The sequence below is a fragment of the Camellia sinensis genome, chromosome 3 (assembly GCF_055761805.1).
Source record: "Camellia sinensis isolate YWXY chromosome 3, ASM5576180v1, whole genome shotgun sequence".
Lineage (NCBI taxonomy): Eukaryota > Viridiplantae > Streptophyta > Magnoliopsida > Ericales > Theaceae > Camellia > Camellia sinensis.
Genome location: NC_138963.1, coordinates 90,485,048 through 90,512,150, shown reverse-complemented (window position 1 = coordinate 90,512,150; position 27,103 = coordinate 90,485,048). Strand labels below are relative to the sequence as shown.

Here is a 27,103-nt window from a genome sequence, read left to right as displayed (position 1 = left end):
TTTGTTTAGAAGGGGCTTAAATTATTTGGCTGATTTAATGACAATGGCAATGTCTTAATATTACATTCACAAGTTCGATCCTAGAATCCTAGTTGTTCATGGATGTCGAAAAGTCTCCTGGGTAGTTAGAAACAAAAGAAGTAACAGCAAAACATTATTTGAATCATCCAAAATTTTACTGAAAATCATCATCGTTTATAGGTTCCGGAGACAATCTTTTTTGAGGTAATTGATTTCCAATAGATAGTTTAGGCTTTGATACTACATGCAATGTACCTTTTAGAGAACTTCTCGCTGATTTCAAATTTACCCTCTGAATAGGCGTGCGAGAAGTAGGTAGCATGTTCTGGACAAAACCAACATCTGAAGAAACTGACGGCAGTGACTGTTGTGGAGATGAAAACATGGATTTTTGTCTCAGGCTTTTCTTTGAACCGGACTCTTCCTTATTTCCTTCTACTCCTTGGGTCTTTGGGCTTTTCATTGATTCAACCGGCACAAGTTTCCCATCTATTTGGTTTGTGTAAACAAACGAGACCTGCAACAACATAAAAATGTGAGATATAGATAGTCAGCTCCTTGTCATAAGATGAGAACATTGTCATCTGTAGCATGCTCATCATATTAAGGGTCTTTTACATTTCAATTTAAAAAAAAAAGTGCATAGAACAGTGCGTTACATCCTAAAAAGCAAGGACAAAAAAATTAGACACGACACGTGGAGAACACACACAAAATATTTAGTTTTATATATTTATGTCATATATAAAAAAGGAGTTATTTATAAGCCACATATTTGTTATTTAATTCAAAGACAATAACATAATGCATAAGCACTTGATTTCATTCCATCTGAACCCAGGGTTGACCAATGCCAAGACATATGGATAAGCTCGTCTCAAATATCTCATATCTTGCAAGACAAAATGCAGGAAGATAACATATAGAGGACTAACACTCTTCAGTAGATCTTTTAGCATTTTGTAATGCTCAATTATTTTTTCATAGGTAGGATATATGATGAATCTGCTATGCTATTAAAGGAAGCACGAAAACTATTAAATTTGTCTGAAGTTAAGAAATTTCTCCACACAAGAAATTCAACTTTATTGAAATTGAAGCTCTTAGCACCTCCTCTCCAGCTGAAGCTTGGAAAATAGCATCAGGCACTGTTGTTGCAAAAAAATGATGCCCCCAACTACCTAAATCCTCTTCCAGAGGAGCTCCTACCTGAAAAAGAGTGGCAAAGAATTTCCAAACAAATGATTAGAACCAAGAACATTAATACTATAAGCATAAATTTAACACCAGAAATTTTTGATAACCTGTTTCTCTGAGCTTCGTAACTTATGCAAGCACCCAGAAATGCTAGCAAATCCTCCTATATCCTCTTGATCAGATTGACAACCTTCATTTGTTGATCTGGCACCATCTACCTCGTTTACTTCATCAAGCATGTCATCTACCACTGCATCATAGTTTTGACAACGGATGCAGCTCATCTTTTCATGAATTTCAGATCTACAAGGATAATAAAAGAAAGAAAAAAAATATATATATCATTACAGAAGTGTGACAATAATCATATGGATGGAGGCATATTCCAACCAAAAGTTGGAGATATGGAAGCCAATAAGAAAATTGGGAAAGCTAGTGAAGTGAAGATAGATTAAAGAGAGTGTAATTTCTGTTCAATACTTCAATGGTATCTGTTAAATAATTCGTAGTAATGAAAAATTACAAGTATTTTTAAATAGTTAATAAAGATCAGCACCTTACTTACTGATGATTCTAACAAAGTATAGCCCAGAAATGTCCGATGCCAAGGCAAAACTTACTGTGTTTCCTTAAGAAATTTAAAAGCCAGTTTATTGTTTTTTTCAATTACATGTGACCAGGCATTATGAGTGTATCAGTATATTTTCTGTTCAATACTTCAATGTTAGCAGATGAATGGTTCATATTAATGAAAAAGTACATAATTTATTTGTACATAGTTATTTCCTGATGATTCTAACGAAGTATTGTCTGGACTTATCCTAACGAAAACTTAACAGTGTTCCCCTCGAGGAATTTACATAGTTGAATTACATGTAACCAGGCATTATGAGTATTTTCGATTTTGTTGTTTGAGTTAAGTAATTCAATTGATAATACCATTAGGTTAAAGCATGTTGGGGAGAGAGAGAGAGAGAGAGTTTAAAGCTTTCAGCATCAAGCACATGTATTGTTTAAGCATGCATATATAAAGATGAAACCATCCAGTAATGCATCTGACGATTCTAACGAAATGTGAGGAGACACGTACCTCACATTCTCACGAAATGTGAACAGATCCCGTAGATCTTCTGTTGAGAGAAAGTTCCCCTGTAATTACCACTATTGCTGTTATACATTTAAAGGCATTTCCAATAGCACCACGGCTGAATCAGAACAAGTACCTGGTCCTTAGCTTTATCTGTTTGTTCCTGCTGAATAACTTTTTGAAGCCCTTCTTTTGACATCTGACGCTGGTACACCTGCAGAAGATCAGAGCGGTTCTTAAAAGCAACAAAGACAAATCATGCATCAAGTTCTCAAACTGCAACAAAAGTGGTAATAACATTAACTAAATTATTGATGTGTCAAAACCTTTTCTTCAATGGTTCCAGTACTCAAAAATCTATAGATATACACTCGCTTTTTTTGTCCATCTCTCCAGACTCTTGCAGCAGCCTGCATGAGTCAAAAAATAATAATAATAAAAGATAAAAACACAGAAGCCATGGAAAAACAATAGGGTTATTTATTTTTTGAAACACGTCAAGGTCCTGTATGAAAATTTAGGGAAAGTAATTACTTGTTTGTCATTGGCAGGATTCCAATCAGGGTCAAATAAGACCAGTCGATTCCCACCTATCAAATTGAGGCCACAACCACCAGCCTTGCTGCTCAGGAGAAAGACAAACTCATCCTGACAGATGTAAATTGAACTTGTTTCATCAAGTCAGCTCACATAGTTGCATATTCAATTAATGGACCAAAAATTATGTACCTTAGATGGATCATTAAAGCGGTTCACCAACTTTTGCCTTTTACTGATTGATGTAGTTCCATCAAGCCGTAGGAACGGATATCTTCTCTCTCGACACAATTGAGCAAAAAGGTCCAGTGTCTGATGAATTAAAACTAATTTATTTAACACCAAACAAAACCCAAAAAATAATAATAATAATAATAATCTTATGGGAAAAGAAGTGCCACACCACAAGTAATTGCCTGATGGACAGGATACATAACCAGACAACTTGCATAGCAGTAAACATTCTCATAAGCACAAAAAAATATCAATTTCACTGTGAGAACATTTTTCTAAGTTCTTTTTTGGGAGCGCGAAAACTACAGCATTCAAATACTTCCCACATGGCTACAGCTTCTCAAGAACTATGTGTTTTGTGTGAGACAAAAAGCTAAGGCAACAATACATTGTTTGATTTGTACTTCAGAGTAACCAGTTACTTCAGTTGGCAAGAATCAATCTAAGAACTACCTGTGTGTAGTTTGAGACCAAGACAATTCGGTCATCTGTTCTCTGGCGCAGCTGGGACAGAAACCGGGCTAAGACATGCATTTTTCCAGATAATTCAACCCAAACCCCCTCGCCACCAGTCCAAGATCCAGATCTAACAGAACAGATAGAACTCCAAGATATCAAAAATATTGGACAAGAATTTCAGAAAATATAGAAGCAATGACTTACCTTCCAGAGAACATTTCTGGAGGGAAAAAGCGCAAACAGTCCTCAAATCCTGATGTTCCTGGACTCCCACTTTTTATCGTATCATATATTAGCTTCAAAATAAAATTACCATGCGTGAGAATACAGCAATTCTGATATTAAGAATCAACAATAAATACAAAGGGAAGACATTAAAGTGGTCATTTTAACATGATAACGTGGACAGCAAAAGGATCAAATTCAACCCCACTTTTCTTAAATCATTTATTATGTTTGAAGGACTTTAATCTAGCTTTGGAGTACCTCAAAGATCCAATGCCAGTTTCAAAAGTTAAGGATCAGCACTCTATCCAGGGTGAAGTAAGAAATTCCAAGGGTAAGGTAATGTAGCAAAGGAAACTGTCAAAAACATTGCTAAAAAGTCACTTTTTCCCATTAATAATAAATATAAAATTACAAACAGAAACTAACTTCCGTGCAAAGGGTCACATTAGAGTTTTGGGCAAATTTCACTTTAACCCCTTGTGGTTTGGCACATGTGTGGATTACCCCTCTCATTTGGCAATAACCACATAGCCCCCTTGTGGTTTGTGCACTGAAGTGCATTGTTAAGCCCGCTAATGATTTATTGAAAAAAACTAAAATAACCATGTATAGTTGCTAGAATAGGAAACAATATTTGTTATATTTTATTCTTATTTGATTTTATTTTCCCTTGATTGATGTAATGGGCTAGCCCATAATTTATGCCTAACAGCACTGTTGTAATTACGCATTATTATCAATATAAAAAGGGATGAGGTCTCACTCATTCTCTATCTCTATCTCTTAAACTTTCATGGTATCAGAGTCATGCCCTAGCTCTCTCTTCCTCTTCCTTACCCATCCCACACAACTGTTCCTGTTTGCCTCCCCAGCACCCAAAAAAAACCTGTAACTCACCCAGCCAAGCCGACAAACCCTCTACACCACCCCACCAGAGCCGACAATCCCACTACACCACACCACTAGCGCCGACAGCCTCTCTACACCTCGCCACCAGTGCCGAGAGCCCTTCCTTCTTCTTTTCCCCTCGGCAGGCTTTTCCAGGTCCTATCGAGGGCCTTCCTCTAGCCGACCAGCCTCCTTGCTAGTTGGGTGTCGTTCGACTGCCCTTTTGAGGGTCGCCAATCGTCTCTGGTCGTGACGTAAGTCCTTCACAGTTGTCTGCTCTGGGTTTCTTCTTTCTCTGATTACGTATTACGCCTAAAACCAAAAAAACAAAACCAAAACAAAAACAAAAACAAAAAAACAAAAACAAAAACAAAAAAACAAAAACCAAAAACAAAAAATTGATGAGTTTTTAGTTCTTTAATATTTTTAGTGGTCATTGTGCTTACTATTCCTCCACCATCTTCCGGGTTTGTGATTGGCACGAGTTTTGTTAAGGGTTAGGAAGTAGAGTGTCCATGACAGATTTCACTAGTGTATCCACTACTTCTCAAACACCTAAGAGTGAGAATTCTATTATAACTACTACTATGACGGATAATCTCAATCCTAGTCTTAAAATCACCACATCTCTATTCAATGGTCAGAACTATCTAACGTGGTCGTAGAGTTTGACAAATTTTTTTGAAGAGCTGAGGGAAGATGGGGTATGTTGATGGCAAAATACAGTCACTTAGCACCATGGACCCGAGTTATAATCAATGGGGGATCACCAACTCCCTAATTATGGATTGATTGATACATTCTATGGTCCCAGATATTGGCGAGGGCTATTTATCTATGGACATTGCATAGGATATTTGGGAGGTAGTGGCTGCTACTTACTCCCGGAATGGGAATTTCTCTGCATTGAGAGGGCAGTACAGGGTGAGTTGATTGTTCTCCAGATATTGGCAAGGGCTATTTATCTATGGACATTGCATAGGATATTTGGGAGGTAGTGGCTGCTACTTACTCCCGGAATGGGAATTTCTCTGCATTGAGAGGGCACCGTCTTAAGACACCCCTCTTTGTTACTACATAGGCATCTTTTTCCTTCTGTTTTTGAGACAAATAATGTGTCTGATTTTCAGTGTGAGTCATGTCAATTTGGAAAACAACACAGAGTTTCTTTTGCTCCTTTTAATCAAAGTTCAGTTCCATTTTCTTTGATTCATTATGATGTATAAGGTCCCTCACATTTTGTGTCTTTAAAAGGTCCAAAATTATTTGTTACTTTATAGATGACTGTTCTAGGACCACTTGGATATATCTGATGAAAGACAAGAGTGAGGTGCTTTCTGTGTTTCAAAATTTTCATAGAATGGTTTGCACTCAGTTTAGGGTTGTCAAAATTCTGCGTTCTAATAATGAGGAGGGAATATATTGACTCCGATCTTGCCAGTTATTTTGCTACCCATGGGATTATTCACCAAACTTCTTCCACTAATACTCCTCAACAAAATGGTATTGCAGAACGGAAAAACCGTCATCTCCTTGATGTGGCCCATTGTCTATCCTTTGAAATGCGTGTCCCTCGATCATATTGGGGGGAAAGCAGTTTTCACTGCAGCTTATTTGGTTAATCGTTTTCCCACCCAAGTCCTTCAACAACGAACCCCTCTTCAGGTTTTGTTCAGGTCCACTTCTTCTGGGTTCTTCATTCCCCCAAAGACTTTTGGATGTGTTTGTTTTGTCCATAATCATTCACCCACTCATAGTAAATTGAATCCTAGGTCTCTTAAGTGTGTTTTCCTGAGTTACTCTGCCACCCAAAAGGGCAGTAAGTGTTATCATCCTCCACCTCGCAAATGGTTTGTTTCCATGGATATCAGTTTCTTTGAGTCTCAACCTTACTTTCTGACTTCCCCAGTGTCCCAGTGATCCTTCAAGGGGAGTGTTGGTGTGAAGAGATTCATGTGCCACTACCACCAGTGGTTGCACAGATAGGGGATGTTGAGCTAGAAATTGTTGTGGAAAAGGAAGAAGACAAAATTTATGTCAGGGACAAAGATAGACAGAAAGTCACCTCGATGCAAAAGACTACTTTCCCTCCTCTACTGCCAACTTCTTCTCCAGATGAGTGTCCAGAGTCATCCCCCTCTCCTGAGAGTCCAGGTAATTCTGATCATAATGCTCCTATTCCTGAGTTCTCAGATCTTGATGTTCCCATTGCTAATAAGAGGAGGGTTAGGTCATGTACTCAGCATCCTATTACTAATCATGTCTCTTATTCTAATCTGTCTCCTATGTATAAAGTCTTTCTGTCTAAAATTTCTTTTGTGAGTCTGCCTAAAAATTTTCAAGATGCTTTATGTATTCCTGAGTGAAAACATGCCATGATGGAGGAGATGAGAGCTCTCAGCAAGAATGACACTTGGAGGTTAGTGGAGTTACCTAGAAGCAAAAATCTAGTCGGGTGTAAGTGGGTATACACAGTGAAACACAAAGAAAACGGTTCCATAGAACGGTACAAACCAAGACTGATTGCTAAAGGCTTCACTCAGACTTATGGGGTAGATTACCACGAGACATTTGCACCTGTTACTAAGATGAACTTTGTGAGAATACTGCTCTCTTGCAGTAAATTTGGATTGGCCACTTCATCAATTTGATGTGAAGAATGTTTTCCTTCATGAAAACCTAGAAGAAGAGGTCTATATGAATATTCCCCCTGATTTTGAGGATGCTAGGTCCAAAGGTAAAGTGTGCAGGTTCTGAAAGTCACTTTATGGGCTAAAGCAGTCTCGAAGGGCTTGGTTTGAAAGGTTTGCTCAAGTTATGCTAAGATATGGGTTCAAGCAAAGTCAAGCTGATCATACCTTATTTGTGAAACACTCACATGGTAAGACCACATGTGATGACTGAGTATGTCATTCGTCTCGTTCTTCTTTGTTTAACCTTGGATTTGACTTATTAGGGTGTCGGGTGTAACCGGGAGTCTTGTTAACGGTTCGTTTTGTTGTATTTGGAAACTTGTTTCAAGTCTTTGCTTTTATTTTTTTTCTGTGTCGAGTTTCTCATGTTCGGAAGGTGCAAGGTTGGGTCCGAAGTGGCTCATGTTGAGCTATAGAGTTTCCTGGCTGGGAGGGGCAGAGTCGCACGTGCAGGAGGTGAGGCCGCACGTACGGGAAACAAGAGAAATTCTGGGCTACCTACTGCATAAAAGGCACGTACGGAAGGAGGTGGGGGGGAGACACCGCACGTGCTGGGGTGAGTGCCACACGTGTGGGAGGCACGCTCCGCACGTGCGGGAGTGAGTGCCGCACATGCGGACGACGCTGAGTTCGAAAATCCAACTTTTCTCTCTTCTTGGGTTGTGTGTGTATCACTTTTGTGTATCTCTCTCTCTCTCTCTAAAAATCCCTTTTCTCCTCCTTTCTACAATTCCTACACCAAATTAGATCAAAACCTTGATTTCTTTGAATCTATTAGAGCTTTGCCCATAGTTTCTTCATCAAAGTTGGAGAACTTTTCAAGGGCTTCGTTGTGTGCGGTGGAAATTGGATTTCAACACCATTGGATTTTGAGCTTTCATCTCTTTTTCCTCCAAGATCTTGAGATAGGGGTTTTCTTAGAATTATATATATATTTTTACAAGTTTATGTTGATTTCGAGATTCCCTTTGGTGGTATTGAAAATTTGGTTTTTGGCTCAAGAAATGTTGGTGGTTTGGAAATGGGTTCATCTCTTGTTTCTTTAAATGATTTTCTTGAGAATTTGAATCACATTGATGTAAGAAAGATGTTTTTGGTGAGATTCTACCAAGAGATGAGGAAATGTCTAGTTTTGATGAAAAAAACCTATAAATTTGAGGGGGTTTTGGAAGATGTTGAGAATCTATGGATATTCTTCTTGTGCCAAATGAATGAATAAGTGGGAATTTCATATTATTGTATACAAAAATGGCAATTTTCTTGGCATATGAAAACTAGTAGATTTTTTTTTGGAATTTATTGTTTAAGTGAATATGTATATAGTCATGAAATGACAAATTGTTGATGACACATGAGATGTGGAAATGTTGCTACGCTTGGATTGATATAAAATTTATATGTGATATATGTTGAAATGCATTGGAAAGGGAACTGGAAATTATGATCACAAATGGAACATTTGTGTGGAAGTTTCCTAAATGGTAGGATGTTGCATTGCATGGATAATTATTACATTGCATGGTTAACTATTGTATTGCATGGATAATTGTTGCATTGGTACTTCAATACCTTGCTTGTTATAAATATTGAATTGGGATTTGAAACTTCGCATTGAGAAAGAAATATTGTGAAATGAGATTTATTGAAATGTTTTGGGATAAATACGTTGGTAAGTCCGAATAGGAGGTGTACATGAAATCGATTAAGTTGGCCTGAGTGTTCGGGGTGAGAACGAAAACACACGCGGAGGAGGTACTACGTGCTTTCCGGTTAGCTACAGGTAAGGTGGAGATTGGGTAGTGCTAGTTATGCCTACTTACAGACACCGACCTAGAGATTACCCGTGTCGTATTTACTGCCCCTTAAAACTAAATTGATAAAATTTGAATTGTTGAGATTTTAAGTTATCATTGAGCATGATGGTTTTCAAAGGATGAAGATATGATTTTCTTGTCAAAAGTATAGCACGGCATATGCATTTCATATTATGAGACTTGCATAAAATGTATATACTTTGTTAAGAATTTTCCCACTGGACTTTATACTCACCCTATGGGATTTTGGTGCAGGAAAAGACGTGGTAAACCCGCCAAATTAGGGCGTGGATGTATGTATTGCGAGCACAAGGCTCTATTTTGTTGTGACTTTATTTTTGTAAGCCAAGGGCCATAAATGTATGGGTTCGAGAAACCATCTTTTGTGTAACCAGACCTAAACCTTGGAACTTTTAAGCCCTTGAGGGCATTTGTTTATTTTTGACTGAATGTTCTACATGCTATAGATTCATGTACTAGAATTCATTGAATGTATAACCGCATGTGGAAGTATTTTGTATAAACATTGTGATCATGTAATGAAAAGTGTTGGGGATTATTCCGGTATCTCTTAAGAGCCACGATTATTGCTATATCCGTTGCATAAATTTTTGGGGCGTTACACCACAACTCTTATTGTTTATGTTGATGATATTGTTTTGGTAGGGGATGATGTTGAGGAGATCCCTCAGTTGAAGGAATACTTAGTCAAGGGGTTTGAAATCAAAGACTTGGGTAATTTGAAGTATTTTTTAGGCATTGAAGTAACTTGGTCCAAGAATGGCATCTTCATATGCCAGAGGAAATATGTACTTGACTTTGCTAAAGGAAACTAGAATGCTTTGAGGTAGACCATGTGATACACCTCTAGAACCGGGCCAGAAACTAAGTGAGGATCAAGGGGGAGATCCAGTGGACAGGAGAGATACCAAAGGCTAGTGGGTATATACTTGTCCCACTCGCATCTAGACATTGCCATTGCAGTGAGCATGGTTAGCCAGTTTATGCATGCTCCTAGAAATTCCCACTTAGAGACAGTTTTGAGAATCCTGAGGTACTTGAAGTCTTCTCCTAGAACAGGTCTCTATTTCTCCAAACATGGACATCTCAATGTGGAGGCATTTACTAACGCGGATTGGGCTAGATCAATCACTGAATCAACTTCTGGATATTGCACATTTGTTGGAGACAATCTAGTCACATGGCAAAGTAAGAAACAGAATTTGGTTGCTAAGGTATATGTGAGTTGCTATGGATTAGATTATTGTTGGGAGACTTGGGGATCCATCAGACTGATTCCATGAGATTGTACTGTGACAACAATGCGGCGATCAACATAGCTCATAATCTAGTTCAACATGACAGAACCAAACATGTGGAGATTGATAGGCACTTCATCAAGGAAAACCTCACTAATGGCACCATATGTACCCCATTTGGGAAGACTGTGGACCAACTAGCAGATGTTCTCACCAAAGGTATAGGGAATAAACAATTTCATGACTTTCTCAACAAGGTGGGCATGAGAGATATCTTTGCACTAGCTCGAGGGGAAGTATAAGAATAGAAAACAAAATTTGTTATATTTTATTCTTGTTTGATTTTATTTTCTCTTGATTGATGTAATGGGTTAGCTCATAATTTATGCCTAATAGCACTCCTGAAATTACGCATTATTATCAATATAAAAGGGGATGAAGTCTCTCTCATTCTCCATCTCTTTCTCTTCTCTAAAGTTTCAATAGTTACTATGAAGCACGGACACGAACATGTGACACGACACGAACAAGCGGACACGCAAATTTTCAAAAAATGGGGGACAATATGCTGGGGACACGTTCAATATATATAATTAAATTTATTTATTATATGTCATAAAATTATTTGAAAAATCATTGAAAGGTAATAAAAAATACAAAATAACACTAAAAATTATTATAAGAATAAAAAAATAAAAAGTCATTGATTTAACATCATATATATCATTCACATATCATTAATATTAACAAAATTAATTAGAAAAATATATATATATATATACACTTAAATAACAGAGGCAGAGAGAGAAAAGAAAAAATAAAATAAAATCGAAGAAAAAAAATAGAAGAGAGAGAGAGAGAGAGAGAGAGAGAGAGAGAGAGAGAGAGAGAGAGGTGTTACAATCAACATATAAAAGAAAAAAAAAGAAAGAAAAGAAAAAAGGAAAAGAAAAGTAGAATAGCAGAAAAGAAGAGAGAGAGCGATTAAGAGAGAAGATCGAAGAAGAAAAAGATTGAAGTTATACCTTGGATAATAGCAAGATTAGCGAGTAGCAAGCAGCGATGACCAACAAGCGACGAGCGACGACTGACCAACGATAAGTGACCAAGTGTGCCCGACGAGCCATTCTCTCAGTCTCTTCTCTTCTCTCTATTTGATGTCTAAGTTAGAACTTGATCTAATTGCTTTAATTTTTGTTTTTTACAAATAACCCTCACTTGAAGTTTCATAAATTATGATTTTTACCCCGCGGTGTCCCGAACATGTCCATTACATGTCCAGCTGCAAAAAATCAAATAAAAAAAAAACGGACACCTTCTACAATGTGCCGGACACGTGTCCACCGCGTGTCTGTGTCCGACACGTGTCCGATAATGATACGCAGCCCTCAGAGAGGTATCCGTGCTTCATAGTAAGCACCCTAAGTGAACGAATTGCGGATATTTTCACCATTTGTTTGGGAGACAAAATACACTTTAACCCCCTGTGCTTTATTCCATGTGCAATTTACTGCCATAAAATTTGAAAAGGAGCATATAATAGTATCTCCAATCCAGCATCAGATGCTTCATCAAATTTGAATTTGATGAAAAGCGCCTCATTTTGACGCTTCAATCCTTTCACCAAATTCATATCAAATTGAGAGAAATTGTTACCGTTGGGCTGAACATCCTCCTGGATGTCCACCCAAAAGCTTTGACAGCCTTTTTGTTCATGTTCGGACGACCTCCAAGACATCCGCCCGGACGTCCGCCGGGACAACCGGAGACGTAAAAAAATCTGATGAAAATTCAAGTTTTAACATTGGAGTGAACAGGTATCGAATCAAATTTTTCATCAAATTCTTACTCAAATTTGATGAAACTTTTTATTCTACGTTAGAGATGGTCTAACCCCCTCATGTTTTGCATGTGTTTCACACTTACTGTTAAGTTGGACAGAAAGTCTAACAGTGCACTTCAGCCCACAAATCACAAGCGGTTATGTGGTTATTTCCAAACGAGAGGGGATAATCCACACATGGGCCAACCCACAACGGGGTAAAGTGAAATTTGCCGTAGATTTTTTTAAGAATGATGTTGCAATGGAATAGATGTTGCCAACCAAGAAGCATTTGACCATCAGTATTAGACTAGCACTAATTGTTTTGCCTGTTATTGTTATTTTTTTGACTTTATTAATAGTTTTACAAGTTTTCCCCATTGTTTTTAAGTGAAAATATAACACGATCTTTGATCTTGTTAAAAGGTTTTATCCCAAAAAAAATATAAAATAATCTCTGGTTGACTTACACTTCATTCCGTTTAAAAAAAAAAAAAATAGCAGAGAAGAGCAATTCCTAAAATCTAGTTAAGAGAATGGGGGAATTTATTGAAGCTCCAAAATCTGTTAGCTAAAACACTGAAATATTCACTAAAGAGAAGCCACCTAAGCAGGAAATTTGGTCAAACATGCCTTCATAATTTTTGTGGTAACAACTTTAACAAGCAGATAACTTGTTATCGTGTAGAACCAGCCTCTTCTCTGTGGACTGGTGGGGTTGCTGGATTGTTGTGGGATTGGGCATCCTGTTGACATACAAAAATGTGTGTGTGTGTGTGTGTGTGTGTTCGCAAGTTTGAGTTTGTGTTGTTGGAGCCATGGCCTACCTTGGCCGACACTTGCTTCCACCCCTGATTCCAATGATTGAGAAATTGCAAATACAAAACAAAAAGTAACAATGCTTTTGCTGGAAATTTGTGTTAATGTATATAATAAGATAGTGGTGTTGATGGTAGATAGTGGCATGTATAGAATATGATAGTGGTGTTGGTGGTAGATAGTGGCATGTATAGAATATGATAGTGGTGTTGGTAGTAGATAGTGGCATGTATATAATATGATAGTGGTAGATAGTGGTAATATATAATATGTAAGTGGCATATAATGGGTTATAATGATGTTTGTAATATCTCCTATATAAGGAGTGTCATTTGGTCTTGTAAGATAAGAAGTTTTGAATATAACAGAAATATATTCGGTACTCCTAGTGTTTTGTTGGCACAAACAGGTAGAAATCCTAAAGCCTTCTCTTGCCTAAACTTCTCTCCGTGGATCATAGATTCCGGTGCCTCCGATCACATGACTAGTTTTTCCCATTTATTTAGTACCTATTTCCCTTGTTCTGGTCATGACAAAATCAGAATAGCCGATGATAGTTTTTCACCTATTGCAGGAAAAGGATTTATTAAACTAACTGAGAAAATTAATCTCAATGCTGTTCTTCACGTCCCCAACTTAGCCTGTAACCTTTTGTTTGTCAGTAAACTATCTAAGGATTCTAATTGTCGTGTTACATTTTTTGAATCCCATTGTGAATTTCAGGACCAGAACTCGGGGATGATGATTGGGCGTGCTAGGATGCTTGAAGGTCTTTACTACTTTGATGAAGTACCTGTTAGTAATAAAAAAGCTCAGAGCTTTAATAGTACTAGTTCAATCTCTGTTCGAGAAAAAATAATGCTATGGCACTATAGGCTAGGACATCCTAGTTTTCTTTATGTGAAACATTTATTTCCAGAATTATTTAAAGGGATTGATTGTTCTTCTTTTCATTGTGAAAGTTGCATTTTTGCAAAATTTCATCGCTCTACTTATTTGCCAAAACCTTACCAGGCTTCCAAACCTTTTTATTTGATTCATAGTGATGTTTGGGGCCCTTCTAAAATCACTACTCTTTCTGGTAAAAGATGGTTTGTTACATTTATTGATGACCATACCCGCTTATGTTGGATTTATTTGATGAATAAAAAATTTGACGTGAAAAATTTATTCACAAATTTTTACAATATGATTGAAAACCAATTTCAAACCAAAATTGGTATTTTACATTCTGATAATGGAACAGAATATTTCAATGAGCAGTTGGGTGAGTTTTTGGAAAAAAAGGGGATTTTTCATCAATCTACATGTCGGGATACCCCTCAACAAAATGGCATTGCAGAACGAAAAAATAAACATCTACTTGAAGTAGCACGTGCTATAATATTTTACATGCATGTTCCTAAATATTTATGGGGTGAAGCAATTTTAACAGCCTCTTATTTGATAAACAGGATGCCTACAAAGGTGTTAACATACAAAACACCTTTTGATTGTCTCAAAACTTTTTTTCCTGACATGAGGTTGTTTTTTGATTTACCCGCCAAAGTTTTTGGATGTACTGCCTATGTTCATGTTCCCAGTCAATTTCGTTCAAAACTTGACCCCCGTGCTATAAAATGTGTTTTTTTGGGTTATTCCTCAAACAAAAAGGGGTATAAGTGTTTCGATCCTCAAACTAAGAAATTTCATGTGAGTATGGATGTGTCATTTGTAGAAACAAAATCCTATTTCCTCAACACTTCTCTTCAGGGGGAGACAAGTGGAGTCGAAGACCGTTTTTGGGATATTTCTATCCCGCTCCCCAATGTCATTTATCCTACACAAAAACCACATCTGTCTGATAATGATCACTTAGGAGAACCAAGTTCTATGGTGCCTAGTCAAGAAGATTCTTGTTTAGGGGGAGAAGTACTACAAAATGATCTAAATCCTGAGTTTCAGGTTTATACTAGGAAGCGATTTCATCTGAGGAATAATGACCCGAATGTCCACCCTAATGACCCGAATGTCCACCCGAGTTCTGGCATCGAAATTTTAGGTAATCCTATTCCTTCTATTTCCGACCTTGATGTTCCTATAGCAATTAGGAAAGGTGTCCGAAATTGCATTAAACATCCTATTGCAAATTACCTCTCCTATCACAGACTGTCTAAAAACCATAGAGCTTTCACATCTAGGATTTCACACTTGTTTGTTCCAAGGAATATACAGGAAGCATTGGATGATCCGAATTGGATATTAGCAGTTATGGAGGAGATGAATGCTTTAAGGAGAAGTGGTACTTGGGAGATAGTTGATCTACCCAAAGACAAGAAAACAGTTGGGTGTAAATGGGTGTTTACGATAAAATGTAACGCAGATGGAAGCGTTGAGAGATACAAGGCGAGACTGGTGGCTAAAGGCTTCACTCAAACTTATGGGATCGACTATCAGGAGACGTTTGCTCCTGTTGCTAAAATAAATTCCATCAGAGTCCTGTTATCTCTTGCAGTAAATTCAGATTGGCCTCTACATCAACTTGACATTAAAAATGCATTTCTCAATGGTGATCTTGAAGAGGAGGTGTTCATGAGCCTACCGCCGGGATTTGAGCAGAGACTTGGAAGCGACAGAGTATGCAGATTGAACAAGTCATTATACGGACTCAAACAATCACCAAGAGCGTGGTTTGAACGCTTTGGGAAGGCAGTTATCAGTTGTGGCTTCTCGCAGAGTCAAGCAGATCACACAATATTTTATAAACATTCAAAAAATAGTAAAATTGCAATTTTGATTGTTTATGTTGATGACATCATTTTAACTGGTAATGATGAAGCAGAGTTAGCAGCCCTCAAAGAGAAACTCGCAAAAGAATTTCACATTAAGGATCTGGGAGCCCTCAAGTATTTTCTCGGAATGGAATTTGCAAGATCCAAGGAAAGTATATTCGTTAATCAGAGAAAATATGTTCTTGATCTCCTTGGAGAAACAGGTATGCTTGGTTGTAAGATAGTGGAGACTCCGATCAAGCCTAACTTGAAGTTACAAGCTGCTAAGGCTGAAGAAGTCAAAGAGAGGGAACAATATCAGCGACTTGTAGGGAAATTGATTTACTTGTCTCATACGCAGCCTGATATTGCCTTTGCAGTCAGCATGGTAAGTCAGTTCATGCACTCACCAGGGGCAGAGCACTTTGAGGCCGTTTATAAGATCTTAAGATATTTGAAAGGAACTCCAGGGAGAGGCTTATTGTTCAAGAAACATAGACATCTTCAAGTTAAAGTATACACAGATGCAGACTGGGCAGGAAGTGTTACAGACAGGAGATCAACATCCGGATACTGCTCCTTTGTAGGTGGGAACCTAGTTACATGGCGGAGTAAAAAACAGAATGTGGTAGCTAGAAGTAGTGCAGAAGCAGAGTTCAGAGCTGTTGCCCATGGAATCTGTGAAGTAATGTGGATTAAAAGAATTCTTGAAGAATTAAAGCTTTCTCACCCGACACCTATGAAGGTCTATTGTGACAACAAAGCAGCTATATCTATAGCTCATAATCCAGTTCTACATGATCGCACAAAACATATAGAAGTGGATAAACATTTCATCAAGGAGAAAATCAATGCTGGCATAATCTGTATGACCTACCTTCCAACAGGTGAACAATTAGCTGATGTGCTAACGAAGGGACTACACAAGAAGCAATTTGATAAGCTGACTAGCAAGCTGGCTATGGAAGATATCTTCAAACCAGCTTGAGGGGGAGTGCTGGAAATTTGTGTTAATGTATATAATAAGTGTTAAAATCCACCTACTCTCCACCTACTTCACCCACTTAAACCTACTCCACTAAACCTAACCCACTACACCACTACCACCTCACCTACTCCACCAAACCTAACCCATTACACCACTACCACCTCCACTTCACCTACTCCTTACCTACTACACACTCAACCTCTTCTATATATAGGAATCATGAATCATTGTAATAGATATAAACAACACAGATCAATCAATAATAATACATACAATTTATTCTCTCTCTTTCTCTATACATTATTTCTTACATGGTATCAGAGCAGGTTTAAAACCTAGTATTTTCGCTTCCCCGGCGGGCGGCAACCTCACCTTAGCCGCCCGCCGGGCCTCAACCTATTCCGCTGATAAAATCAACAAAGATTTGTGCAACTGTAGTCATGTGTGAGGCTGATGGAGAAGAATTCTTCACCTCATATGACGAGACAGTCTGGAACTGGAAACACTGCAACATTCTGCTCTGGAATTCTGCAGCAGCTAGATTATAGCTTGGTTGAGTGCCAAGCTTTGGTTCTTCCACCCACTCTTGAACTTGCCCAGCAAAGTGTGAAGGTTCATGCTTGTGTTGGAGGGACTAGTGTGCGCGAAGATCAGCGCATTCTCTCCAGTGGGGTTCATGTTGTTGTTGGTACTCCTGGTCGTGTGTTTGACATGTTGCGGAGACAATCACTTCGCCCTGTTTACATCAAAATGTTTGTCTTGGATGAAGCTGATGAAATGCTGTCACGAGGTTTTTAAAAACCAGATCTATGATATTTTCCAGTTGCTGCCACCCAAAATCCAGGTTGGGGTGTTCTCAGTTGCTGCCACCCAAAATCCAGGTTGGGGTGTTCTCTGCCACAATGCCACCAGAGGCTCTTGAAATCACCAGGAAATTCATGAATAAGCCTGGAAAGAGAAAAAGCTCATGCTAGGATTTGCGAAGTGATTCGCTGCAGGAATTTTGGCTTTGGATGAAACCCTTACCATACTCCACTCATTCTCTCCAACTGTTCTAACTTTTTATTTTTATTATTATTATTATTATATCAAATAATCAATGCACTCATGTTCCCCACTAACAGTGTCCACTTTTGACCCAAACCATTTTCAATCCATCATTTCTCCTTCACCTTTTGCACCCCACTCACCGACTCTCTCTCCACTTTATCACATGGGTTTGTCCCTCTCTCTCCTCCATTTGATTTCAAAAATCACTTATTTTTATTTATTTTTTTCCTAGTCACTTTTCCTCTTTTTTAAATACCCCACTTTATTTTGAAACAATCGCACTGATGTTTTTCATATAATCCATCTATAAATATTTTTTATCTATTTTCTTTCTCCCTTGTTTTCTTTCATTTTATTTTTATTTTTTCAACAAAACACTCCCAAAAAAAAAAAAAAAACAACAACATTTTACAAACTTGTCATTTCTTCATGCCGGGGATCAACCCCGATCAGCATTTTACACCATAAAAAAAATAAAAATAAAAAAAATAAAAATAAAAAAACACAAAACAAAACAAAACACAACCAACACAAATCGGAACAGTGGGATTTTTCTTCTCGCCTATTCCGCCGGTCTTTTCTTCTTGCCACCGTCTTGGGCGGCCCTTGCCGGTGTTGCCTCCGTATTTCCCACTCCACTGGGCATGATCACTACTCCCTGCTCCTCCACTGCAGCATATGGCGGCCCTCCAAATCGGAACATAAAACTGGCCTTCCGCTTCAGCTCCTTGTTTTCCGCCTTTAGCACGCTTATCTCTGCTCGCGCATCCTTATACATGCGTTGGAGCAGAGCCAGCTGGGAGTTTAAATGTTGCACCTCATTTGTCCTACTCTGCAGCCGGTTCGACAAATTTGTGACCACCGTCATGCTTTCCACACATGCCTTCAAAGTATACTGATTGGCCTCTACATCCGACTGCACCGCCATTTTTTGCTCCACCGACCGCATCGGAAAGTTCAACGGAGCAAACACAGAGGTGTTTGGTTGAGGTTCACTGGTCTCCGCACCAGTTCTCTCTCTTGTTGACTCGTTCAGTTCGGGAAAGAGCGTCAGCAGACCACGGGAAGAAGAGGAAGAAGAGGCCATTGTCTGGGCAACTGAGTTTTTCAGACTCTCTCTCAGCACAACGAAGTTTTTTTTTTCAGAGGTTTTTCGCAGCTTTTCTCTGCCTCAGCCTCAGCCTCAGCCTCCGTCTTATAGCCGAGGCAGCCACGCGCATCGCGCGCCTCTTACCACCAGCCGACAAACGGGCACGCAAGCCAAGGCGCCCACGTGCCTCGCCATCATGTCCGGCACGTCTTTTGATGAATTGGGCACGCCTTTTGATGGCACGCCTTTTGACAAAATTAGGCACACCTTTTGAGGATGCGACTTTTTAAGGGTCCGACAAGACTCTGTAAACTGTCCCGACATTGATTCCGGTTAGCTCCTTTAAGGGTCCGACAAGACTCTGTAAACTGTCCCGACATTGATTCCGGTTAGCTCCTTCAAGGGTCCGACAAGACTCTGTAAACTATCCCGACATAGATTCCGGTTAGTTTCTACAAGGGTCCGACAAGACTCTGTAAACTGTCCCGACATTGATTCCGGTTAGTTTCTACAAGGGTCCGACAAGACTCTGTAAACTGTCCCGACATTGATTCCGGTTAGTTTCTACAAGGGTCCGACAAGACTCTGTAAACTGTCCCGACATTGATTCCGGTTAGTTTCTACAAGGGTCCAGCAAGACTCCGTAAACTGTCACAACAACTGTCACCACATTGTCTGCTACAACGGTCCGACATGACCCCATAAACTGTCTTCTACAACGGTCCGACATGACCCCATAAACTGTCTTCTACAACGGTCCGACATGACCCCATAAACTGTCTCTACACCGTTATGACACCACCATACAGTGTCCTCTACATGGTTATGACACCCCCATACAGTGTCCTCTACAACGTTATGACACCACCATACAGTGTCTTCACCAATGGTTATGACACCCCCATACAGTGTCCTCTACAACTTTATGACACCACCATCCAGTGTCTTCACCAATGGTCTGACACGACCATACAGTGTCTCTTATCCTCTTTTATTTTTATGTATTTTCTTGTTTTGTTACTCTCTCCAAACTCAAGTTGGTTAGTTCCTATCCCCCTTGAGTTTGCGGGGGGCTGTTAAAATCCACCTACTCTCCACCTACTTCACCCACTTAAACCTACTCCACTAAACCTAACCCACTACACCACTACCACCTCACCTACTCCACCAAACCTAACCCATTACACCACTACCACCTCCACTTCACCTACTCCTTACCTACTACACACTCAACCTCTTCTATATATAGGAATCATGAATCATTGTAATAGATATAAACAACACAGATCAATCAATAATAATACATACAATTTATTCTCTCTCTTTCTCTATACATTATTTCTTACAATAAGATAGTGGTGTTGATGGTAGATAGTGGCATGTATAGAATATGATAGTGGTGTTGGTGGTAGATAGTGGCATGTATAGAATATGATAGTGGTGTTGGTAGTAGATAGTGGCATGTATATAATATGATAGTGGTAGATAGTGGTAATATATAATATGTAAGTGGCATATAATGGGTTATAATGATGTTTGTAATATCTCCTATATAAGGAGTGTCATTTGGTCTTGTAAGATAAGAAGTTTTGAATATAACAGAAATATATTCCTTCTTCCTCATATTTTCGGAGTTCTTCTTCCTCATATTTTCTAAGTGCTTTGATTATGTATTTTTATTCCTACAAGTTCTTAAGTTTGCTTAAAAGAAAAAGTATATGTTATATCATAGAGATCTAAAAAAGTTTCAACATCTTTAATAGTGCATAATAGAGAGCTCATTTGGGAAGTTGGTTATTTTAATTGGCTTTTTAGCTATTTTAGTCTGACTAAAAAAGTTGTGTTTGGGAAGTTGGTTGGCTTTTTTTTGTAGTTGATTTGATGGTTGTGAGAAAAAAAAGTGAAATGATTATCGTTTGGATGTGACATTTTGTCTATCGGCTATTTTAGCCTATTTTTGTTTTTATTGGCTATTTTAGCCAAAAAAGCCATTGCCAAACATTGATTGTGTTTTTTCAATTTAGAATCGCATGTATTCTTTTAGATCACAATGACTTGTAATCTTCATTACTGATCCATAGGGTAAAGCAGAGCAAAAAGAAAAACAAATTCAGATTTTTTTTTTCAATAATATTATACCTTTGGATGATTGCAAAGCTTCTTAAGAGCTGTAATGTAAGCCAAGATCTTTGATTGCTTCATTTCTTCTGTAATTGCTCGTTTAACCTGTATTTTAGGGCAAGCAAAAAGCAGAAGTATGTCTAACAATTCCTATTGAGAAATTTCAGAAATTTATGCACAGAAAAACATTGCCAAAAATGAAATTTTACATTTTTTGAATGTACGAAATGATTATATAATTCTGATTGGAGAGGAGTCAACTTGCAACAAACAACTTCAATTATCTGCAAGCACAATTACAATTATGAGGTTAAATTTGGTTACTTAATTAGTAGTAGATTAGTACAAAAAGGACAAAGGTGATGCTGATATGTAGAAAGAAACAACACAACTATGAAAATTTTAAATTGACTGATGCATTGATATATGCTGTCCAAAGCAATACATTGGATTGAACAGAAAAGGCCAATCCAGTTAAGATAAACAATGGCTAGCCACTGTTTTATGTTTGCATTTAGAATAGCATGCATGCTGTAGAAATTTCAGTTTAATGCATTTCATTCACTCGAGACAATTCTTGGTTAGCTGGTCTCAGCTCAGAAACAGTTTATACTTGTAGTGAAAGAGAGGTTGTCCTGCATAAGCATCACCCATCGCGCAAACCTGGCTAGAGCAATTATTTGACGGACATAACAACTATAAGAACAACACCAGCAACAAAAAATGCCAATTTATCTGAAAAATTATATCTCAGATGGCATATGTAATGTTTTATATGAGAGACAATTATGTTAGTGTATCCAACATGGCAATGTAAAATTTTACATGATTGACAATTAGATTACTGTGAAACTTGAAAAATGAACTGCTAAATTGTTGAACACATTATGCAGGATTCAAAATTTTCAAAAGGCATGTTGATTGATATAAATGGCATACCTTTGGTGGTAAGTGATTTGATAACAACGCGTTGGTCCTTCTCAATATAAACTGAAAACAAGCATATGAATCGATTATTAGAAATCAAAGTTAATTATTGTTTATTGCATAAATACATAAGCCACACATCAATTAAAGAGAATCTCATCTTTTTCATAATAATTTTTTATTAATATTTTGGTTACTTGCATAAAGACAAATTTTGCTTTCTTGAAACACAGTGGATAAAGTCAGCCTCCAGAATTCCACGACTTTCAAGAAGAAAGGATTACCTGGTTTACTTTTGCACTTAGTTCTGCTGAGCGCTCAGCACATAGCCGCTTCTCTTCTTCAGTGGCAGATGGTTCTCTTCCACAGATGATTGGTGTCTTCATTAACCATATGTTAAATTAAAGTTCAAAATTAGAACAAATGCATGTCAGATAGAAAGAAAATGAAAAAAATAACTTCTCAGTTATTGCTAACTATAGATACATCTCAATTTGCATAAGTTCAATAAAAAAATAGTTTCCGGCAAAGCAATCAATGTTTTCTAGCACTTGATTGTTTTATACTATACTTGTACTGAGATATCTCATATTGCCAAAACCATCCATAATGCTCAACTTTCAAATTTAAGGTTTATAGCCATGGCCACAACCATAATTTTGTCAAATTGTAAAGCAGTTAGCTCACCTCAAAGTACCGTCGAAAATATGCAGCATCACCCAATATTCCTGGATTAGTAAAGTTAACCATCGCATAGAACTCTTCTAGGTCATTCTGGATGTTATGATGGAAATAGAGTAAGAGGCATTACAAGAATGAAATTTTGATATCATGAAACAAAACAAAAATTAAGAATTAGTGGCTCTCACCTGCATTGGAGTTCCTGACAATAGAATGCGACGCTTGCATGAGAGAGAAGCTAATGCCTGAGGCCAAATTATTTCATCAAAACAGTCTCAGCATCCAACACAACAGGATTCAACAAATTCGAATAAATTTGGATAAAAATAAACTATACAACTTACTCTATTTGTCAATGTCTGATCATTTTTCAGTCGGTGAGCTTCATCACATATGAGAAGATCACAAGATCCATCATGGTTGAATTTTGATGAATGCATCCGAAATGTTTCATATGAAACAATCAATACCTGGGAGAGTATCAAATGAATCACTTTATGACTCCAGAAACAACCCAGATGGCTATGAAGATTGATTTACCTGTAAACGGCTGCGAGGACTTGTGAAACTGTCAATTCCGGAGACAACATCATCTCGAGTGCTTTCACACAAAGCAACAAGATGAACTCTTTCTCCAACCCACTTATTAATTTCAGCTTCCCAATTACTTACAAGACTGGTAGGAGTTACAATTATAGCCTTTTTAACCATTGGTTTCCCATCAAATCCCTGACGAAGAAGAGTATACAATAGTGTGATTGACTGCAAAGTCTTTCCCAAACTGCAAAAATGAACACAAAAACAATAACCTTGAAAACATGGCCAAATTAAGCACAATACAAAAATTGCAGACACTTTATCAACCCGGATAGCCACGAAAGGTGAGATAGTTACCCCATATCATCAGCCAGAATGCATCCATTTATATTGGCAGCACTATATAACCCTGAAACGCATTCAAACATGAATTGAACCCCCTCTCTGCATAAAAGTTAGGAAATGGCCTTTCAATAATGACAACAAAACATGAGCATATGCAAATATAAGACAAGACATTGATTCTTCAAAAAAAAATAAATTGTTGCATAGAATATTTTCATTTGATGGTATTCATATAATGAATCTAACCTTCAGAATGCCATTATATCAGAAGATCATAAATTAATGATGAAACAATTATCTAGATTTGTAACCATGAACAAACATGCTTCTACTAGTCTTCATATGGTAAACTTGAACCACTTATATCAAAACCAACTCAAAAACTTTTAGTTACAAAAAATACCTCTGATGGGGCCGAAGGAAACGGACAAGCAAAGGATCCACTGATATCAGCACCAAATCACCAGCTCCTTCTTCACATTCTTCTGGTTGCCACAGGACCAATGGTTCAACCCCTGGTGGAAGATTCACAATCTCCTCCAACACTTCTTTCTCAGCAGCAGAAGGAACATTCAACCTATTGGTAATTGCAACCAACGCAGGCCTCGTAGATCCCCAGGGAATGAACCGCTTACGAGCCCAAAGACGACGAATGAGCTGTTCATTTTGATCACTGTATCCATTATGACAGGGAGGCTTAAAGGGTTTTCTAACAACAGCTGCTCTGTCCGTCACTGAAAGTACCCTTGGAAGCAGCGACTGTCTTTTCACAATAAGGTTGCCTCTGATAAAATAAAAATAAATCAAAATGATGAATTCACCTCAATTAATCCAGATAGCATCAAAAAAGAGGATAATAATAAATTCACCTAAACTCATACAAATTCCAATCAGGAAGGGTGGGATTTTATGCATTCTCAGCCATACATGTATAAGGCGATGTTTGGCAACAATTTTTTTTGGGTTTTTTTTGATTTTTTTCACTAAAAGACAAATTTTTTGCAAAACAAAAAAAAACAAATCCAAACAAAATATCACATCAAACCCCCATAATCATTTCACTTTTTCTCTCACAAACATCACATCCAACCACAAAAAAACCCAACTATCTTTCCAAACACCCACTAAATCTGAATATATATATATATTATATATTCTATTATATAAAGTATACAACCCAGTTTTGTTTGAACTTTATCACACTTTTTTCCATTTCCAAATTACCCCTACACAACTACCTTAGATTTTGATTTCAAATTCAAATTCTGATAACTTCTCCGATTTTTTTTTCCCTCTATCTACATTCTAACTGCTTGATTTTCATAGCACACCCATCATATATGTATACTATATATAAAGTGAACAACCCTGATGGTCTGAAGCCTTGGCTTCTTATGCTGCCACCAAGTGTCCACTTTTCTTTTTAAACCAATAAAATTAGATTCATGGGAGCATTACGACTCAAACTTTCAACCTTGTGTTGAATGAAGAATACACTTACAACTTGAGTGGCACACAATAAATAGTAAATATTTTGTTTTATTTTTATTTATTTGAATTGCACACGTATTGCGTTTGTCAACCGCTAGTATATATATATATGGAGCGAGAGAAGAGGAAATCTATCTAGGCTTATTTACTAGTAATTGAAACCTGTATCCACATTATCAAATTATATATTGAAAAGATTGAACTAAATCTAGCCTGATAAACTAATTAAATATGCAAATATCTATGTAATTGTACTGATGAAACCCTATACCGGCATTTCCACATAACCAAATTCCAAAAATGACAAACCCTATATTGACACCAAGAAGCTTCCGTAGCACGGAGCGAGGTCACAACAATCTATCTTGGCTCATCTAAGTAGTAATTGAAACCCGTACTTGCATTATCAAATCACATAACATCGAAACTGCAGAAGTGTGAAATTAGGTTACACAAATAGAAATCATTGAACTAAACCTTGCTTGATAAAGTAATTAAATATGCATATATCCATGTAACTGTATGTACTGATGAAACCCTAATACCAACATTGCCACGTTTCCAAATTACAGAAATGTGAAACCCTAAATTGAGACCTAGAAGCTTCCATAGTACAGAACAAGGTCATAAAAACAAAAATGGAGCAAAAATTGAAATCAAAACGCACCTCACAAGAGCATCGACATTTTGAGACTTTCGATCGTCCTTCGGCAGAGCTCGACGGACAGTCGATGGTTCATCATCTTCATTACCATTACCATTACCATTATCCTCATCATCATAAGATTCAGATTCAGATTCAGATTCATATCGGTTATCTTCGTCAGATGAATCGCTGGGATCGGACGGTGAAGGGAGTTCGTCGTCGTCTTCTTCCATGGACGCCCGTTTCTTCAGACGGAGAGAGAGAGAGAGAGAAGCTGCTTTTTTTTTTTAAATCAAACAAATTTGGCGGTAGATATATTCGAGGCAGGAGGATCTGTTTGGCTACTGAGATACTATACTCTGATCGTGGACTGGACTAACCTCATCTTGAACCGTTGCAGGTACTTGAATTGTGGAGAGCCGGAGTTTGACCACTTTTTGTCCATAAACTTGTACCAAATAATAAGTGCTTGTTTGACATGTACTAAAAAAATATTTTTTTTTCATATATATATACTTATTTAAATTATATTAATCAACATTTATTAATATTTTTTCCCTATTTTTTATCAATTTTTTTTATTTTTTTGCATATTTTTTTTATAAAAAGTCAAAAAATACACTTATTTAGAACATCTCAAACATCTTTTAAATTAAATAAAAAATTGTTAGGAACCCACCCTTATAAATCCATAACTTATCTCGAATGTATTTGTGTGATGAAAATTAAATTGATGAAGTGTAGGTCCATGAATAAAATGAATTTGAACCATTCATTTCTTTTTCTGAGTAAATTTTAGATTGATAAAGATAAGTTTGTAATATTGTTGTAAATAAATAAACAAAAAATTAATCGTATAATTATTTATAATTAACTCTAAAGTTCGTTTGGAAAGTGACTTTTTTATAAAAATATAAGATGAAACAAATTGAAGAGTATAAAAATGACTTTAATTTTTTAAGAAAAATGTGTAAAAATTAGAAAGAATGATAAATAATCTTTGATTTTTTTTGTACAATATCTTGACTTTTTTTTATTTTTTAATAACTTTTTAACTATTTTAATATATCACCAAACGATCCTTAATGGTGTTATATGCATTACTTTATTTTTTACACAACATAAATAAAAGTGGAAGCCTAGTTTAAACTTTGCCCATTTGTCTCGTTTGGTTTAAGTTTAAAGAAATTTTATAAAAAAAATGAAAAATTAATCAAATTTAAAAAGTTCAAATAAGATTAAAATTACTCAATTTTTTCAAACTAAGAAAACCTGAATCAAATTTGTGAATGGCTATCATTGCCAAAATAATATAGTTTGTCAAAAAAAAAAATGGTATCTAACCATTTGATACCTATGCTACCAAATTGTAGCCTTGCTAAACTTTGCAAATTTGGTGATTGTCAGAATTTGTCGAGA

General features: G+C 37.2%; 1 protein-coding gene across 1 annotated transcript; it reads right to left on the bottom strand.

Annotated features, from left to right (window-relative positions):
• On the bottom strand, window positions 1-26,115 carry RAD54 (DNA repair/recombination protein). Its single transcript, XM_028214950.2, has 21 exons — window positions 25,706-26,115; window positions 23,951-24,331; window positions 23,560-23,646; window positions 23,206-23,446; window positions 23,010-23,135; window positions 22,854-22,910; window positions 22,672-22,758; window positions 22,269-22,364; window positions 21,997-22,047; window positions 21,267-21,341; window positions 21,076-21,162; window positions 3,740-3,831; window positions 3,530-3,662; window positions 3,035-3,154; window positions 2,840-2,953; window positions 2,632-2,715; window positions 2,442-2,519; window positions 2,309-2,367; window positions 1,326-1,521; window positions 1,132-1,230; window positions 1-538 (listed from the first exon to the last, which is right to left on the bottom strand). The coding sequence occupies exons 1-21, from the start codon at window positions 25,915-25,917 to the stop codon at window positions 176-178; spliced, it is 2,838 nt and encodes a 945-aa protein (XP_028070751.2). The 5' UTR covers window positions 25,918-26,115; the 3' UTR covers window positions 1-175.
• Window positions 26,116-27,103: the final 988 nt, after the last annotated feature.

Excerpts from the sequence above, each read along its gene's own strand:
- RAD54 (XM_028214950.2), bottom strand. The coding sequence starts at position 25,917 with ATGGAAGAAGACGACGACGAACTCCCTTCACCGTCCGATCCCAGCGAT. Across the intron at positions 21,342-21,996 it reads CAAATCACTTACCACCAAAG|ATAATTGAAGTTGTTTGTTG; the intron begins GTATGCCATTTA and ends TTGTGCTTGCAG. Across the intron at positions 3,155-3,529 it reads TGGTCTCAAACTACACACAG|ACACTGGACCTTTTTGCTCA; the intron begins GTAGTTCTTAGA and ends TTAATTCATCAG.